The sequence below is a fragment of the Mustela putorius genome, unplaced genomic scaffold (assembly GCF_011764305.1).
Source record: "Mustela putorius furo isolate JIRA1106 unplaced genomic scaffold, ASM1176430v1.1 tig00003834_pilon_pilon_pilon, whole genome shotgun sequence".
In the NCBI taxonomy this organism is placed as follows: domain Eukaryota; kingdom Metazoa; phylum Chordata; class Mammalia; order Carnivora; family Mustelidae; genus Mustela; species Mustela putorius.
Window position 1 is genome coordinate 136370076 of NW_025421987.1, and position 16123 is coordinate 136386198.

Below are 16123 nucleotides of genomic sequence, written 5' to 3' on the forward strand. Positions count from 1 at the left end.
CCCTGATTAGATTCACCATTTGCTTGCCAAAACTCCTCCTCACTTATGCCAGGCTGAGTTTTTCCTCCACAGCCCAGACTACATGGCTCTGGCTGCCCTTGTTTGTGGCTGTTTAAAAACAAAACTCGTTAACATATTGTCAAATCATCCTTCTCTGAAGCCTACAGAGATTTGGCTCTAGCTGCCAATGGTAAAACATGCGGCCTGTAAGTCAGGTCTCTAGGCCCACTCTGGAACAGGGGAGGGGAGTACAGGATGGGACGAGAGGCCCAGAGATACAGGGGTGACTGCCATGGCACTTCCCCATGACCTAAGCTCAGGAGGTGGCACAGAGTGGAGGCACATAGCCTTGGGTCAAAGTGCCCTTCGCTCTTGCTCTGGGGTTCAAAGCATTTCCTGTCAATTGCTCAAACATGGGGTTCTCACCTCCCCAACGATATCAAGTGCTTGCTCCCCTGGGTCAGGAAAGTGATTATCTCCTCTGTCTTCTTGACTACCCATCTCCCCGTTCACCAGCATCTTCTAGAACCCTCTCCAGTGCCATCCCATCTCCTCCTAAATGGACTCTGAGAGATCAGAATAGGGTGCTTGGGAACCACATAGGGCATTCCAGGAGGGCCTCCCTGCTACTCTTGGTCTCAGCAAACCTCCTTGTCCTGCATAGCCCAGCTTCACCTGCTATCTCCAGAAAGTCTTCCTGATTGCTCCAGTTCCCCTGACCTCCCAGTCATTTATTCTTTTTCAATGTTTTCTCACGAGCTGATCTCTGACTACCTCAAACCTACTGAATCTGGTTTCCCCAGCTAGACTCTCAGCCAGTGAGGCCGGGGCTGGTGTCTCTTCCTCCTGTTGTTGCTCCCCACGGCTCAAAGGACTAGATAGAAGGAAAACTTAGAAGAGACCTATTGAACAAGTGGAAGGTCAAGACAAAGGACTCCTGAATCTGACTGCCACATCCGCTGCTTGCAAGTGGTGGGACCTTAGGCAGGTTATGTAATGTTTCTGCAAAGGGTTGTTGTTGGGATCAAATGTGACAATGTGTGAACTACACAGCCCTGCCTCTAACCCTGGAACAGCTGGAATGAAGGGAGCTACCAGTGGAATCTCAGGCAGCATCGTTAACTGCACTGAAATGGCCTAACGGTGCAAGGTGCAGGTGGGTGTGTCCCCAGCACTTGGCGGAGGGAGGCTGGTGACCTGTGACCTATGACCTATGCCAGCTGTGAAATGGGGCCAATCATTCCCCTCTGGCAGGACCCAGGGTTCTGGCCAGATGACCTCCGTGAGCCCTTCTGGCTCTGACTTCCGTTCCTGCTGTGGCGATGGGAATTTGTGAGCTGACTCCTGTGCCAGGGGCCGGGGGAAGCCCATCTACAGCAGAGGCTCTGCCCCAGTTTCTGGCCTAGCTCCCAGTGGCAGACTACCCTTCCTGCCCTCCCCGCTCCACCATCCCTCTCTGCACAACCCTGCAGCCCCAGGAGGGTACCAGGGCTCCGCTGCTGAGCAGGATCATGAAGATGATGAACGTCTCAAACCAGCTGTGCTCCACGATGCGGTAGCAGGTCTTGCGCAGTCGCCACCAGACCTTCCCGGGGCCCTGCATGGTGTCCACGGTGCAGCAAGGACAGCGCCTGACGCAGCCTGTGGAGGGGAGGGAAGGAAGGGTCAGGCCCAATCCGGGGCCTGCAGATGCCCACCCCTCGGAAGGGGTGACTGAGAGAACGAGGTTATCACGTGGAGTAGTGAACAGGGTGACGTGATAGGCAGGCGTGATGGGACAGCAGGGAGCACTGCAGTGCTGTCCTCAGGGGCCCATGCTCAGCAAGAGCTCTGTGGAAAGGCCGGATGGACTAGGCATCCAGTGAGTGGGTAAAGGGCCTGGCAGATCTGAGCAGAGGGAAGGCTGGGCTGGGCTGAGCACCAGTTTCTCCTCTGCTCACCTGGGAAATTCTCCCCCTGGGGGGATATTCCAGAACTCCTGGAGTACTCGGGTCCCTGGGTCTTTTCCACGTTTGCAGTTTTTGAGCCATGGCAAGGGCAAAGCCCTCATTGATAGCCCCAAAGGACATGCCATGTGGAGGGGAAACTCTCATTTTATCCCCAGTTGCCTTCTGAATATTCACCACCAATTCATAAAAGCCACAGATGCTGATGACGGGCACATGTCACCACCGGTGAGTATTTACAGAAGGCCTGCAATGAGCCAGGCACCGTGTGCTAGAGGCATGGGGAAGAGGATGGAGCCCCTGCTGCTGGGGGTCCACACTCGTGTTGTCATTCTACCAATGCAGTCATGGGTCTTCCGTGCGGCTGACCCACAGCTGCCCAGCCCAGCAGTCCACGGGCAAGGGTGTCATCAGGTCCTGGGTAGAAGGAGGGGGCCCCCCAGGTCATGAGGAATGTGGAGGGAGAGCAAGCATTGGGGTCAGGGTGAGGTGCAACATGGCCCTGGGCCCCAAGGAGCTGCTAGCTGTTCTGCCCACACACCGCCCCCCCTGCCCCGGTGGGGCTGAGGCTCTGGCAAAGGGCCACTCAGGGCAGTACCTTCAGTGAAACAGTCTTCCGGATCCTTGACATCCTCACCCAGGTCAGGGATCTGCTCCAGGAGGTCAGCAGTGTTGGTCATGTCTGCTGTGCTTCCCTCTGAGTAGCTGTCCTCGTGAGTCTGTGGGCAGGGGTGTGGGATGGGGTGAATGAGGGTCACGTAGAAGCTCCAGCCTTGAGCCCCGAGTCTGGGGCAGCCAGGGGCTCCCTGAGGGGAGGTGCCCAGACTTCTTCCCACTGCATAACCTGGAAATCTGAGCCCAGGGTGGGTGGGTGGTAACCTGCCCCAGGTTGAACTGAGGTTGGACTTCAGAGGCTCCTGAGTCTGTGGCTCTGGTCTGCTGGGGTCTAGGGTCAGGTGCAGGGGGTACTGGAAAGCACTGGGGTTGGGGAATGTGTCCAGCTGGGAAGAGACAGACATGGGTGGCAACACGGGCACACACTCGGACAAGGACACACAGTGGCAGCTTGGCACACGCAGTGGAAACAGGCATGCCCCCCACACCCAGAACAGAGTCCGAACCAGGCCAAAGGCACACACCGGTATGGGGTCAGACACAGAGAGCACGGGCCAGCCACCCAACCGACACTTCTTGCCAGTTCATGAGTGCTGGGGTGATGAGCAGAGCCCGGAGTCAAAGCAAGAAGGGCCTGGAGACTGCCCTGCCTGGCCACACAGGGCTCTGCCAGCCAGCCCTTGAATAATCTGATTACAGAGAACCGTGGGCATGCGGCGTTGCAAGTGTCCGTCGGTCCCATGTGGATGCGGTCACTGGGGGAGGCAGTAGTGGTCACTGCCAGTGCTCGGCCCAGTTCCCTCTGGTAGGTCCACTGCACCATGAACACTGATGTGGAGCTGGCCCCTTCTTCCGAACACGGTCTATAGCCAGGGAGTGGCCATGCCCCGTAATAGCTTGTGGGTTTCAACCCAAGCCATAGGTGGCTGACACCCACTGTTGCACAGATGTCGGAAGACATGAGGCCAGCCCCTTGCCTGGGGAGGGGGTAGTGGGACAATGCCATGTGCAGTGTGTGCCCCAGGACTCCCCACTGGACCAGGCTGAGGCCTGGATCCAGGACCGAGCCTTTCGGAGCTTTTTCATTGGTTTCATCCTTCTTCTCGCTCTTCCCTATCAGCTTATCTGGGGGCACTCCCTCTGGGGGCCCAGGACGCCCGTCTCAGGCTCTGCTCCTAGGAGCCTACCCTACAGAAGGCGTGGCAGGGGCAAGAGGCTTCTGAGAGGGAAGGGAAGCCTTTGGTGGCCTTGGATCCTGTCTATGGTGCCAGCCAAGTGGGCATGCCTGGGTAGCTCAGCCTTATGCTCCACTTGGAGATGAGCTGGCTGGAGTCCTTGGCCTGCCTCTGCTCCTAAAGCCGTCTTCTTTTCCCTTCTTTCCGTGACTCCCTCTGCTGCTTTCTCAAAGTCCTCTTCAGTTTTGGCGTTTGTGATGGGGAAGGGTTGGATGCTGATGGGAAAGTCAAGAGGGCTTCTGGGTGCAGGGTGGAGCCTTGGCCCTTCTGGGGTCCCCGTGGCTTTGAGGGCTCATCCTTCTGCCCCCCACTTCGTTGCGCAGTTGAACTGGGAAAGGCACAAGCCAGAGGAGATCTCCGCACTACTTTGTTTTTCAGACGCTGGAGCTGCACAAAGTACCAGGGGGCATTGGCTGGGAGATAGGTTCTCAGGAACCCGCTGCAGGTGGGATGAGGGGTCCTTGTCCAGGAACACCCAGCCCACCTCTCTCTTCCTTTGATGGGTCCTACCATGAACTGATTTGAGGAGACGAAGAAGTGTCATCATTCCAGTATGAAAACCCTCCCTCTCCATGACTTTGGACCCCTCCTGCATCTTCCTGCTCCCACATGCCTCTGTGTCAGAACCTCCAGGGCAGAAGAGTGACCTGTATTGTCAGGATGAAGATTCCAGCAGGTGCTCGTGCTCCAGAGCTGATCATGATCACAAAGTCTCCTATAAACCCATTGCACAAAAGGTACAACATTCCGTTGAAGCAAGTCACAGTTGCTGGACCAAGGGTTAGGGTCAAGCTGCTCTGCCTCTGAACACCTGCCCTCTACCTTCCACCATGCTTGGCATGCACGGGGGGTGGCTGTGTGGGGTCAGGGAGCATGACCAACGCCGCAGTCCTTTAGCTCAGGGGCTGCAGACTCAAATGCTTACAGGCGTGGAATGCTTGCAAGTTGTGGAATGAAGTTAAGCATGTGGGTATGTGGCAAACCAGGGAGTTCTAGTCAGTGTCATGGAGGTGGTCATCACTTGTCTCCGGCGGGGTGGTTCTTCTTCCAATTTTTTTTTCATTTTTCCTACTTTTTTTCTGCATTTCAATGCAGAATTTTTGTTTGTTTTCTTGTTTTTTGTTTTTTTACATAAAAGCTACCAAGTTTTAAATGTTCGTAGCATATTCAAATTAAAATCCTTCTGTAGCCAGAACAAAACCCTAGATTAGGCCTCCCGTTTGCGGCCTCGGCCTTAGTCCAGGAGAGAAGCTGCTGGTGGCCAATGCTTCAAGAACTTGTTCTCAGGGGCCCCCAAAGTCCCCTGGAATGGGGTAATTCACAGGACAAACATTTGCCAAAGAGGACCAAAGCATGGGAACTGAGTGAGGAGGGATGAGCACACGGGGGGGTAGGGTTAGCACACGGAGCACACGGAGGCTGGCAGCTTCCAGAACCTTCCAGAAGCTCTGGGCCCCATGCCACCCCTCCCCTGTCAGGGCAGGGCTGCCCGTGCCCCCCTCTGCGGACAGGTCTCCCACACTGCCTATGACCGTGGCTATGGCTCCCACCAGGAAATGCAGGTGTGTGCGAGAACCCCTCAGACTGGCTCCGATCCAAGTGCGGCACCCCGCTGGCTTCAGGGACAAAGGTGTGTGTTACCTCACTGCACCCTGGGGCCGGGGACTCCACTTTCCGCCGCTGCCGCCAGTCTGCCTGAGCCACACTGGCCTCGGAGGAGGGGGTCTCTGACACCTGGCTCCAGGCCCTGGGCTCTGGGAGGGCCTCTGGGCTGCCGGAAACAGGCTGGGATTCCTGCCGAAGAGACCCCCAGCCCATGAGCTCCCTGGCCGAGTGTCCCAGGGCCCCACATAAGCAACTGGAGCACTGCCTCCTGCCCTCTTCATGGGGCCTCAGGTCACCGAAGGTCTCTCCCTCTGGGAGGATCCTGGTCAGTCTGGCCTAAGTCTCCCCTCCTCCCACTCCCCGGAAGGGTGTGGCTGGGGTGCACTGCCCAGTTCCCAAATGCTGGCAACTCCACTTAGGAGGGACATACAGACCTCCCCCATGAGTTCCCACGGCACTCTGCATGGCACCTTCCACACACGTGTGCACGCACACACACACATGCACGCACACTGGCCCCGGGGAGCCAGAGCCAACAGCCTCAAGAGAAGGAGAGGAGCAGGAAAGAGAGCATCCTGGAGATAACTGGTAGCCGTGGTCTGGGAACTGCTAGCACTGCCCTTCCCCAGCTTACACTGTCCCTGTCCCACAGCCTGACCGAAGGGGTAGAAGCTGGCCTCTGGGACCACTGGGAGGCAGAACGATGTGGAAGCAACTCCCCACGTGGGGAGCAGTGTCCCTTCACAGCAGACCCAACCGGCGCAGGCCCACAGCAAGCAGTGAGGACGGGCCCAGTCAGACAGAGAACCACTCACTGCTTTACCTAAAGACCTAAGAAGAAGCCATCTGTGCTTGGCTCAGGCCACGGGAGAACTGAGGGGATTGGGGGCACTGTCTCTTTTGTCCAGACTCTGGTCCTAAGTGTTAAAAATAACAGGTTGGGAGATAAGATAGTGCTGTCTCTGACACCTGCCATCTTAGGGATGCTTATTTTTAAATCTCCAAGTTAGTCCTGGGCCTGGGAGGAGGGGAAAGGGCAGTCAGGAGGTCAGGAGACTGCACTCCTCCCTCCCTAAGACATTCCGCCATATTAGTACTGGAGGGGGACGATGGTTGGGGGAAAAGGGGTGGGCAGGAGTGCTGACTCTGTCGTAGGTGTGCGAGGCACTCCTAGCAAGTCTCTCTCTTGCCATGCCTCAGTTCCCCTTTCTGTACAGTTCGCTGCTCCTGGCTAGTATCAGGCAAACAATGGACAATAGCCCCTTCCAAGGTCCCCTCAGGGCTGGGTTGGGAAGAGAGGGCTGACAGCTGGCCTCAGCACCCCACTGTGACGCTGCCTCTTGAGGGTGGCAGGGTCAGCTGCGTGAAGCAAGGCTGCTGGGAGCCCTGGCAAGCACAGACCCGGGCCCTGTACAGGTAGGTGCTGCATATGTGCGGGGGGTGGGGCAGTCACCTGCTTAGTGGACTCCTCCTCCGTGCCCAGGCTGTTCTCCTCATCGTCCTCTTGGTCATCCGTGTCTGACTCAGCCACAGCAATGGGCACACACACAGGTTCTGCATCCCCGGGGGGTCCCTGGCTCGGCCGCTCGTCTTCCTCAAACCGCGTCTCCTTGCGGGCCGGAGGCGCCTTCTCTGACTCCGGGGGTGGTGGGGTGCTGGAGGTGGCCATGCAGCTGGGCAGCTGGCCGTGGCTGGCGAGGGCTGCAGGCTTCTGGGGACGCCGCTGGAGGATCCCGCAGCAGAAGTCCCAGGTGGTCCGCTTGAGGAAGCGCAGGCCTCGCTGGATACGTGCCAGGGCTAACTGGAGGTTGTTCATTTCCCCGTCATCGTCAGGGGCTGTGAGGTTGTCTGCACTGAAGGAGCTGAGCAGCAGAGCCAGGAAGAGGTTCAGGACCTGTGGAGGCCAGGGAGTCAGAAACATGCCTTTGGTTTAAGAAGCAATATACATTCAGGAGGACAGAATGGCAAGGGGAAGAGGCAGGATCTGGCATTCTGTATGGGGAGAGGATCACTTTTGACACCTGTCAAGGCAGGCACCATAGGGGCAGCTAGCCTTGGGGCCATTATGGGGAAATTGAGGCCCAGGGACCTTAAGGATTGCTGATGGCCAGCAGCTCTGGCCCTCATCCTAACCCCACAGTTCTCTTGAATATAGTGAATTTGGCTATAAAATGAAAGACCAATTCTCATCCCTTTTCCCAATTGCTCAAATGCAGTCTGGGTTGAGGGCATTCGGCCCCAGATCTCGGGTCTTGGCCCGGGGTCTAAGGGAGAAGCATGGGTTCATCCAGGGATGAAGCCTGCAGATGGGGTCTTGCTGCCTGGGAGTAATGGCAGACAGCGGGGTTAGAATGAGCATGGAATTTCTCCCTGGGAAGTGGGCTCCAAACTGAGATCACCAGGGACAAGGCAGAATCCCACCCAGAAGCAATGCAGAGCTCTTGAGGACTTTCCTGGGAAGGTGCCTCTATGTCTATTGGTGAAAGAAGGGATTGTGATGGGCCTCTGAGCTGTCTCAACATTTGAAAATCTAGCATCTTCTACATGTGTCCCCAGGTCTGACTCTGCTTTCCAGGTGAGGGACGTGAGGGATGGAGCAGAGAAGGGGCAAGGGCAATCCTCGGGCCTCTGGGACTAATTGCGGGGTCAGAACATGGAGAGGTGGCTGTCTAGGCAGTGAGGGATGCTGGGATGGGCGCTGGGTACAGGACCAGACAACTGGGGAGGAGGTGCAGGGACCTGTGTCGGAGCTGCCAGGAGTCAGGGGAGGGGCTGGGGTTGCCAAGTGCCAGAAGGGCAGTACTTAAGCTATTTATCAGGAGCTAGGGATCTGAGACTCTTTAAGCGAGGTGTGCAAAATTCATCTCTCTCTGCAGAATTCTGGACTACTGCTATTGTTAAACCATCTTGGAAGGGCAAGGCTTTAGCTTTTGTTAAGAAAGAGCACTTTCGGGCGCCTGGGTGGCTCAGTGGGTTAAAGCCTCTGCCTTCGGCTCAGGTCATGATCCCAGGGTCCTGGGATCTAGCCCTGCATCAGGCTCTCTGCTCAGCAGGGAGCCTGCCTCCTCCTCTCTCTCTGCCTGCCTCTCTGCCTACTTGTGATCTCTGTCTGTCAAATAAATAAATAAAATCTTTAAAAAAAATTAAAAAAAAAAAAGAAAGAGCACTTTCATGGAGTGACAAGAGGGTGGCCGTGGGTCCACTTCCCAGCCTCGTGGAGGGTAAATGAAAATGACAGTAGGCTTGTTCCTTCACATGGGTCAGATGGGCTCTGGAGCTGACAGGCCAGAGACACTCCCTCCCCACCTTGGGCTTGGCGCCTCCTTCACCCAGCCAGCCCCCGCAGAGAGTTCCCTTGAAGGGGGACCCCTATGGCAGGGAGGTATGTGAGAGTAGGTGTGCGGTTCTCACTGGAAACCCACTATGGGCCCCTCTTTGGCTCCTCAGGAGCCCCGAAGACACACCTCCTGCCTCTCAAAGAGCTAGGGATGAGAATTCTGAGGAAAGCAGTGGTAAGGTTGGAGCTCCAGGAGTCAGAAACATGCCTTTGGTTTAAGAAGCAATATACATTCAGGAGGACAGAATGGCAAGGGGAAGAGGCAGGATCTGGCATTCTGTATGGGGAGAGGATCACTTTTGACACCTGTCAAAAGTCAAAATGTCATCTTTGGTTGGCAGGGCACGTGACATGATTCAGGGTTGCTGTCTACACTGACCTCTGGCTGAGTCCCCAGCCTCGGCCACGCTGGCCTGGGCCTGGCCTGCTTCGGCTCCCAGTTGCCCACCTTGCTTCCTCCGCCCTCACCTATGCCTCACGTCCAGGTATCTGGAGCCCAGGCTAGGGGATAAGGTGGAGGGGAGTGGTGTGGGGGCAGCCCTGTCCGCCCCCACAAGAACACCAGCTCCTCCCTTGTGGCCTGGTGCCCAGGTTTGGCTTCTTCCAGTGCTTTCCCCTTCAATCGGGCTGCTGCTCCCCAGCCTTTGCCTGATCATGACTTCCCATTTCAATGGCAATCTTGCTTCCACCCACGCCCAACAGCAGCCCAATTCCTGAGGTGACCAGGGAGGGGGCAGCATGGGCTGTGTTAGCTTCCCTCCTCCAGCAGCCTCTAATCTTCTCATCCCCAGGCAGATCCGCTAGGAAATGGCAGGGCTGTGTGCATGAGGGCAGCGGGCCTGGCCCCGGTCTGAGAGCCTGGCATACTCATAAGCTTCCTTAGAATACATAGTCTTGGCCCCTGGAGCAGGGCCAGGGCTGAATGAGGCTCCAGCCCAAGGGGCAGCCAGTTGAAGATGAGGAAGAGGGTGCAGCCCAAGAGCTGGATTCTGTTGGCAGTGTGCACCGATGCCCTGCCACCTCTCTGGGCCCCAACAAGTGGGGCTAGAGACAGCCTGACCACCAACTTGGCCTGGGCCCACCCTTGCATGGTTAGGGCACATCTGGAGGAGAACCAGGGAGGTTTGGGGAAGGGATCTGTCTGGAAACTGCAGCCCCTGGTACTTGAGGCCTCTATGAGGTGATGGGAGTCTATGCTGTCCACACTGGCAAGAGTCAAATCAAGCAGATGTGAGGTCTGAGCATGTGTGGACCACCTGTGTACCCAGACAAGTAGCTCCACATCCACAGTGGACACTGACTTCTTCCTGAATCACTCACTTGCCTCCACCTGAAGCTTTCCAAAGAAGGAGCTTTCCAAAGCTCCTTCTCTGACATTGGGGTTTTTGATCTCTCTCAACTGCAGAATTCCCCACATTGTAAGGTACAAGGCAAGAGGCACCTGTCCTAGGATGCACAGATGGCCAGGGAAGCAAGGCTGGGTCCCTTGTGACAGGGTAGCTCGGACTCCCCCACGACTACCCAGGGTGACATACAAGTTCCCATGGATCCTGCCTTATCTGGACCAACATCTACTGCACCTGTGCTTTGCTCCCTTTGTTCCTTCCCACTCTAGTATCACCAATCACATCTACCCCAAACCTTCGTGTAGGAAGCCTTCCTTGATTTCCCCTATGGTGGGGATCAGCACCCAAGGGATACTCCTTAATGCTTCTGATCATTCTGACCAGCTTAAGAGTTATTTCAGGCCTGTTTGAGCTCTCCATCTCCCCACTCTCCAGTTGGTAAGCCACGGCAGGGCCACATTCAATTCTGTATTCCCAGCAGTTCCTGCCATAATATTTTGCATGCAACAGGGGCACAGGAAGTGTTTGTTAAGCTGAACTGAAAACCTGTGTGATAAATCATTGAACAGCAAGTGACTAATGAAGTAGTTGGCAGATGAGTAAATAAGTAAGTTAATGGATATTAAATGAGTATATAATGAAAAAACAGGTACCTAGGTGGGTGAATGAATGAAGGAGTAAATGAGGAGTGATGGAAATGGATGGATAGGTCAATGAGTGAGTGAGTAGAGAGCTGGTTGGATGAATAGGTAGATGAAGAAGACTGGTGAATGAGTGAATGGACTGTGGGTTGACGGATGGATGTGGGGCTGGATTAGTGAGTGGAGGGAAAGATAAGAGAATAAAAATATGGGTGATGAATGAATGGATAGATGGTGGGGTGGATGAGTGAATGGGTGGATGAATAGGTAGGGTGTATGTGTGTGTGTGTGTGTGTGTGTGTGTGTGTGTGTGTGTGTTTATGAATGAAGAGCGGCTGACGGATGGGTGGTTGATGGGCAGATAGATGATGGGTGAATGAATGGGCAGATGGATATGAGAATGAGTAAGTGGGGAGTTAATGATTGGATGGCTGGGTGAGTGAGTGAATAAAGAGGAGGACTGGTAACTGAGTAGACAGATTGATGGAGAGGTGGACAGAAGGATGGGTGAATTGGCAGGTGGGTGACTGATGAGTAGATCGATGGCTGGATAGGAAGATGCATGGATGAGTAGAGAGATGGAAGAATCAGTGGATGATGGAATGGTGATAAGTGCACAGATGGATGAGTAAATGGGTGCATAAGTGGGTGGACGAATGAATGGATGAGTAGATAGACGGAAGGATCGATGATGAATAGGTGGACAGATGGGTAAAGGGATGGATGATGAGATTGATGGATAAATGGACAGTTCGATAGCTCACTGAGTGAATGAGTGGGTGGATGGAAGGAAGTTAAGGGAATGGGCAGAGGGATGACCGGTGGGCTGGTGTATATGGGGCCACTGGCCAACTTACCACGAGGTTGCCAATGACCATAACAAGCAAGAAGACGAGCAGGCACAGTGACTGCCCAGACACCTCCATGCAGTCCCACATGGTCTCGATCCACTCCCCACAGAGGATGCGGAAGATGATGAGAAAGGCGTGGAAGAAGTCCATCATGTGCCAGCGGGGCAGCAGGCCTGAGTCACTGATGCGGTACCTCTTCTCAGAGTAGTTTTTGCCAAAGAGCTGCATGCCCACCACAGCGAAGATGAACACGATGATGGCCAGCACCAGCGTCAGGTTCCCCAGTGCCCCCACCGAGTTTCCGATGATCTTGATGAGGGTGTTCAGGGTGGGCCATGATTTGGCAAGCTTGAAGACCCGTAGCTGGGGAGGGAGGTGTCCTTGTGAGGGGCTCTAGTTCCCGCCGCCCATGGATACCCTCACCCCCTGCTAGCTCCTACCTGAAACCCCAGGGGGCCCTTGGACACGTGTTTCTCCAGAAGCACACACTGCTCTTTCTCTCTACAGCCTGAGGGCAGCTCCGCTGGGCTCAGCTCTGAGTCAGGTCAACATCTCCAGCTTCATTTCCCCAACTCAGCCTTGCTCTTCATCCCCATACCAGCTTCCTACCCACCCCAGGCTCACTGCCAGGAACTTCCCATAGACTTCTCCAGCATGGAGTGTTCTTCTTCTTCCAGACTCATCTTCATCAGGTCAATCCATCTCTGACTTGCCCCATTCCCTCCAACCTTCTCTCTGCTCAGTTATCACAGAAAAGGGGGCCAGATGCTTAGCATTTATTGAATACCTGCTGTGCCAGGCCTGTGCTTAGGATACTCACGTCATTCAGAGCTTCCGACAACCACATGGGGTAGGCACTGTTATTGCCTCCTTTGGCAGATGAAGAAGCCAGCCCTTCTGGTGGAGTAACTTATCTGAGTCCATTAGTTCATGGCAGTGGAGTCAGGGTTAGAACCTATAGCTTGGGCTTTCTCTACTGCCTCTACCATCCTGCCTTCCAAGCCTCCAGTGAACCTAACAACACTGCCCAGACTTCCTCCAGGAAGCCTTCCCTGACCTACCTCCAGCCCCATGTGTGGACCTCTCAGGCTTTCTGCATTCCAAGAGTGGTCCAAAGACCAGCAGCTTTGGCCTCACTCGAGACCTACTAAATTAGGCACTGCAGTTTAACAAGATCACCAGATGATTTGCGGGCACGTTAGAGTTTCCAAAGTGCTGACTCTGAAACCAGCAGGCAGAACCCCAGGAGAGCTATTGGCAGGCCTGGCTCCACCTGTTATTTGCCATGTGGCTTTTGGGAAATTCATTTCACCTGGCGTTTAGTCTCCTCATCTGTGGAATGGGTATGTAGTAATACTAGTTCCTCTCCTGGGATACTACGAGGGCTAAAGGGGGCATGGTGAGCCATAAAGGGCTTTGCAAGTCATCAGGATGGCCATCCCCATAGCTTCCCAGAAGGATATCTCCTTTCTTGCCCTCCCCCAACCACCCGCATCACCAGCATTGGGGTACCCAGCAAATAGCTGTTGGGAGAAGGCATGATGGATCACAGTAGGGGTGACTGAGTGGTGACCTCAGAGGGCGTTGCCTCAGTGCCCTAGGCCCCCTCCCCTCCCTCCTGCAGAGGGCCCAGCTAGGTACCAGGCGGAAGGAACGCAGCACTGACAGGTTGCCCATGCGGGACAGGCCCAGCTCCATGAGGCTCAGGATGACAATGATGCTGTCAAAGATGTTCCAGCCCTGCTGGAAGTAGTAGTAGGGGTCCAGAGCGATGATCTTGAAGGTCATCTCTGCGGTGAAGATCCCCGTGAAGACCTGGGGTGGAACAGAGAGACCGGGGTTCCCAGTGTTTGGGCTGGAAAGACCATCGGGCCAGGAGGGGTGCCCCGCTTTTTGACTCTTGCTCCTGCAGGAACCCCCTCCTGGGCTGCCAGCTCTGACTGCACCTGGCTCCCAGTGGGTGCTTGCTCAGCCATGGACCAGGCCCCCGGGGACATATGCAGCCTGATGTCCCCACTCCCTCTTCAGCTCGCCACCCATGATCTGCCAGCATGGTCCTCAGAAACAGCCAGGCCCATCTCAGGCCCTGAAGAGAATGATAGCTCTAGGAAGCCCCTGGGGGCAGGGGAGGCTGAGGTGGGGGGTATCACAACCCAGCCTGACACCCTCCAGTCCCTGTCTCCACAGGAAGCACTCTTACTCCTCATGTGCCAAATACACGCATTCCCACGAACACTCACGGCTTCCGTGTCTCAGGGCCTCTGCCCATGCTCTTCCTGCTCCATCTTGTCCACACACTGGGGTGGTTTATTATCTGCTTTATTATCTCTGTAATAACAATCACCCACTCTTCTTGAGGGCATGACCACATGCCAGTCCTGGGCTAGAATGCAGTGCATATGCCCAACAACCCACAAAGAAAGTATCATCATCCCCATTCTACAGGGAAGGAAACTGAGACACTGAGAGGTTAATAATTTGCCTGAAGTCACGTAGCCGGTACATCTGAGAACCAGGAAATGAACTTAGGGTTGTCCTTCAAGATTTAGAGCAACCCCCTCTTTCCTTCTGGAAATATTCCTAAGGTAGACAAAGGCTGGGTTTCCCTCCATTTGTTAGACACAGTTTGGAGCTCCTCAGCCTGGGCCAGCAGAGTCCTGTGGTCAAGAAGCCCATCATGTGGTGGGTCATGCAGCTGTGACCATTTCCAACCGCTCCTCAGTGGGCCAATAGCCTGGAGGGGCCCATGGTTTCTGGAGGAGGGGACGCCCTAGGAGGGTGTGGCTGGCAGGAAGTTGGACCTGCTTCCGAGGCCTTCTTGGATCTCAGGGGGTTGTTGTGAGGGTGGGGAGGAGTCATTGAGGTCTTCTGTGGGTGAGGGCTGAGGTCGGAGGGCCAGACCATCCCTAGAGATAGCACCAGGCCTGTGAGGGAGGAGAGGTCAGAGATAGCGAGACTGAGTAGCTTGTTGGGGTCGGCAAACAGGGGTGATCACCCAGGCCTCGGCAACCCCTGTCCGGGGCTCTGTGCTGAAGGGAGGCAAAGGTAATTCCTAGGCAATGCAGGGATGCCTGCATTAGCCCTTTCCTCCTCTGCTCATATAAGGCCCTGTGGCGGTGGGCTAGGGGGCAGGGATTGCTATGGGCCTTGGGGCAGGGCACCAGGACGGCTGGCGGGGGGCTACCACGGCATCACCGGTCAGCCAGCCCTCGTGAATTCAGGGATCCGCTCAGGGCTTGTACCCAGAGAGAACTGTTCTCCCACCAGCTGGGGTCTTACGGAAAGGAGGGCCTGTGACATCTCTTGGCCTCAGCTTCAATGCCTGGGCTCCCTCCTGTGTGGGGAGGCTGGGGTTCTTCTCCCATTTCCTCAGCACCCCAGCCTGTCTCGGGGTTCTATACCCATAATTTTTCCATCCCTCTGACTCCATCTCCTACTGCTCTTCCAGCCTGTCTCCTCACTGTTCCTTCCTCAGGGCCTTTGTACCTGCTGCTCCCTTTCCCTTGCACCACCTCTGCTCTCCCCATTCACAGGGCTCACTCCCTTCAAGTTTGGGCTTAAAAGCCACCTAATGGATGAGGCTTCCTGATGCTTAAAATCATGGCCCCCTCCCACCAAACTCCTCCTCCCTCTTCTCTGCTTTATTTTTCTTTCCCTCACTTTCTACCATGTAACAAACTGTATATGTAGCTACAGATTTGGCTAGACTGTAAGCTCCACAGGAGGGACCTTTTCTGTCTTACGTTACAAGAATGGTGCCCAGCCAGTAGGCAACCACCCAATATTTGTTGAATATAAACATACAAATAGCTGGGCCTCCGACCTTCAGCTCCTGCATGCCCTGTGTCCTGTCAGCCACACTCCCTGCCCTGGGTCTCCCTGAGAATCCCTAAGGGTGGGGCCTGCGAAGCCCCTTCCCCTCACCCCTGCCGGCCCTCTGGTCTCCCTTATCCTTTCTGAGGACCCCAGGGTGGGTGTGTTCTTAAGGCCAGTTCACCAGACCCAAGAGTGCTCACATTCATTTCAGGGACAGGAATGAGTGTGAGTACTCAGGAGAGATCCCGCCTCCCTTTGCCCAAGTGCAAATCTGTCTTGGCAGTAAGAGAGCACATATTAGTTGGCATTGGAAGTCAGAAGAGCAAGATAGCAGAAGCTCTTGGGGAATGCCTCTTGGGGGAAGTGATAAGGAACCAACAACATCACCTGGATGCTTGAATCTTGAAGACCCCTGACCCTGCTCGAGCAGAACCTGTATTCTGACTAGATACCCAGATTCTAAGTTTGAGAAAGGCCACTGGTTCTCAAATGTGGGGCACTTTGGAATCACCTAGGGAGCTTTAAAAATACAGATGCTTGGGTCCCACTCCCAGAAATTCTAGTTAAATTGGACTGGAGGACAGCCCAGGAGTTAAGTGTTTTTTGTTCTTAATTTCCTAGGTGATGCTAGTATGCAGCTAAGCTTGAGAACCACTGATTTATAAGGGCATAAATTTTGGTGCCAGACTCCTCCTTCCAAAGGACCAGCCCAGGCTTTCTAAGGCCATGTG

At 55.1% G+C, this 16123-nt stretch overlaps 1 protein-coding gene across 5 annotated transcripts in view; it reads right to left on the reverse strand.

Moving 5' to 3' along the window:
- The window catches only part of SCN5A (sodium voltage-gated channel alpha subunit 5), a 94829-nt gene that overhangs the window by 23967 nt on the left and 54739 nt on the right, over nt 1-16123 (reverse strand). For 3 of the 5 annotated variants that reach the window (XR_006609302.1, XM_004759336.3, XM_045089145.1), the window contains exons 15-20: nt 13218-13391; nt 11583-11939; nt 6855-7295; nt 5438-5590; nt 2545-2665; nt 1487-1641 (exon numbers count right to left, since the gene is read on the reverse strand). Coding sequence is in view for 4 of the 5 variants with exons in the window: in XM_004759336.3 (XP_004759393.1) it covers nt 1487-1641; nt 2545-2665; nt 5438-5590; nt 6855-7295; nt 11583-11939; nt 13218-13391 (1401 nt within the window). In the remaining variant the exon portion in view is untranslated. The remainder of the gene's footprint in view (nt 1-1486; nt 1642-2544; nt 2666-5437; nt 5591-6854; nt 7296-11582; nt 11940-13217; nt 13392-16123) is intronic. The other 2 variants (XM_045089146.1, XM_045089147.1) reach the window with 1 other exon arrangement.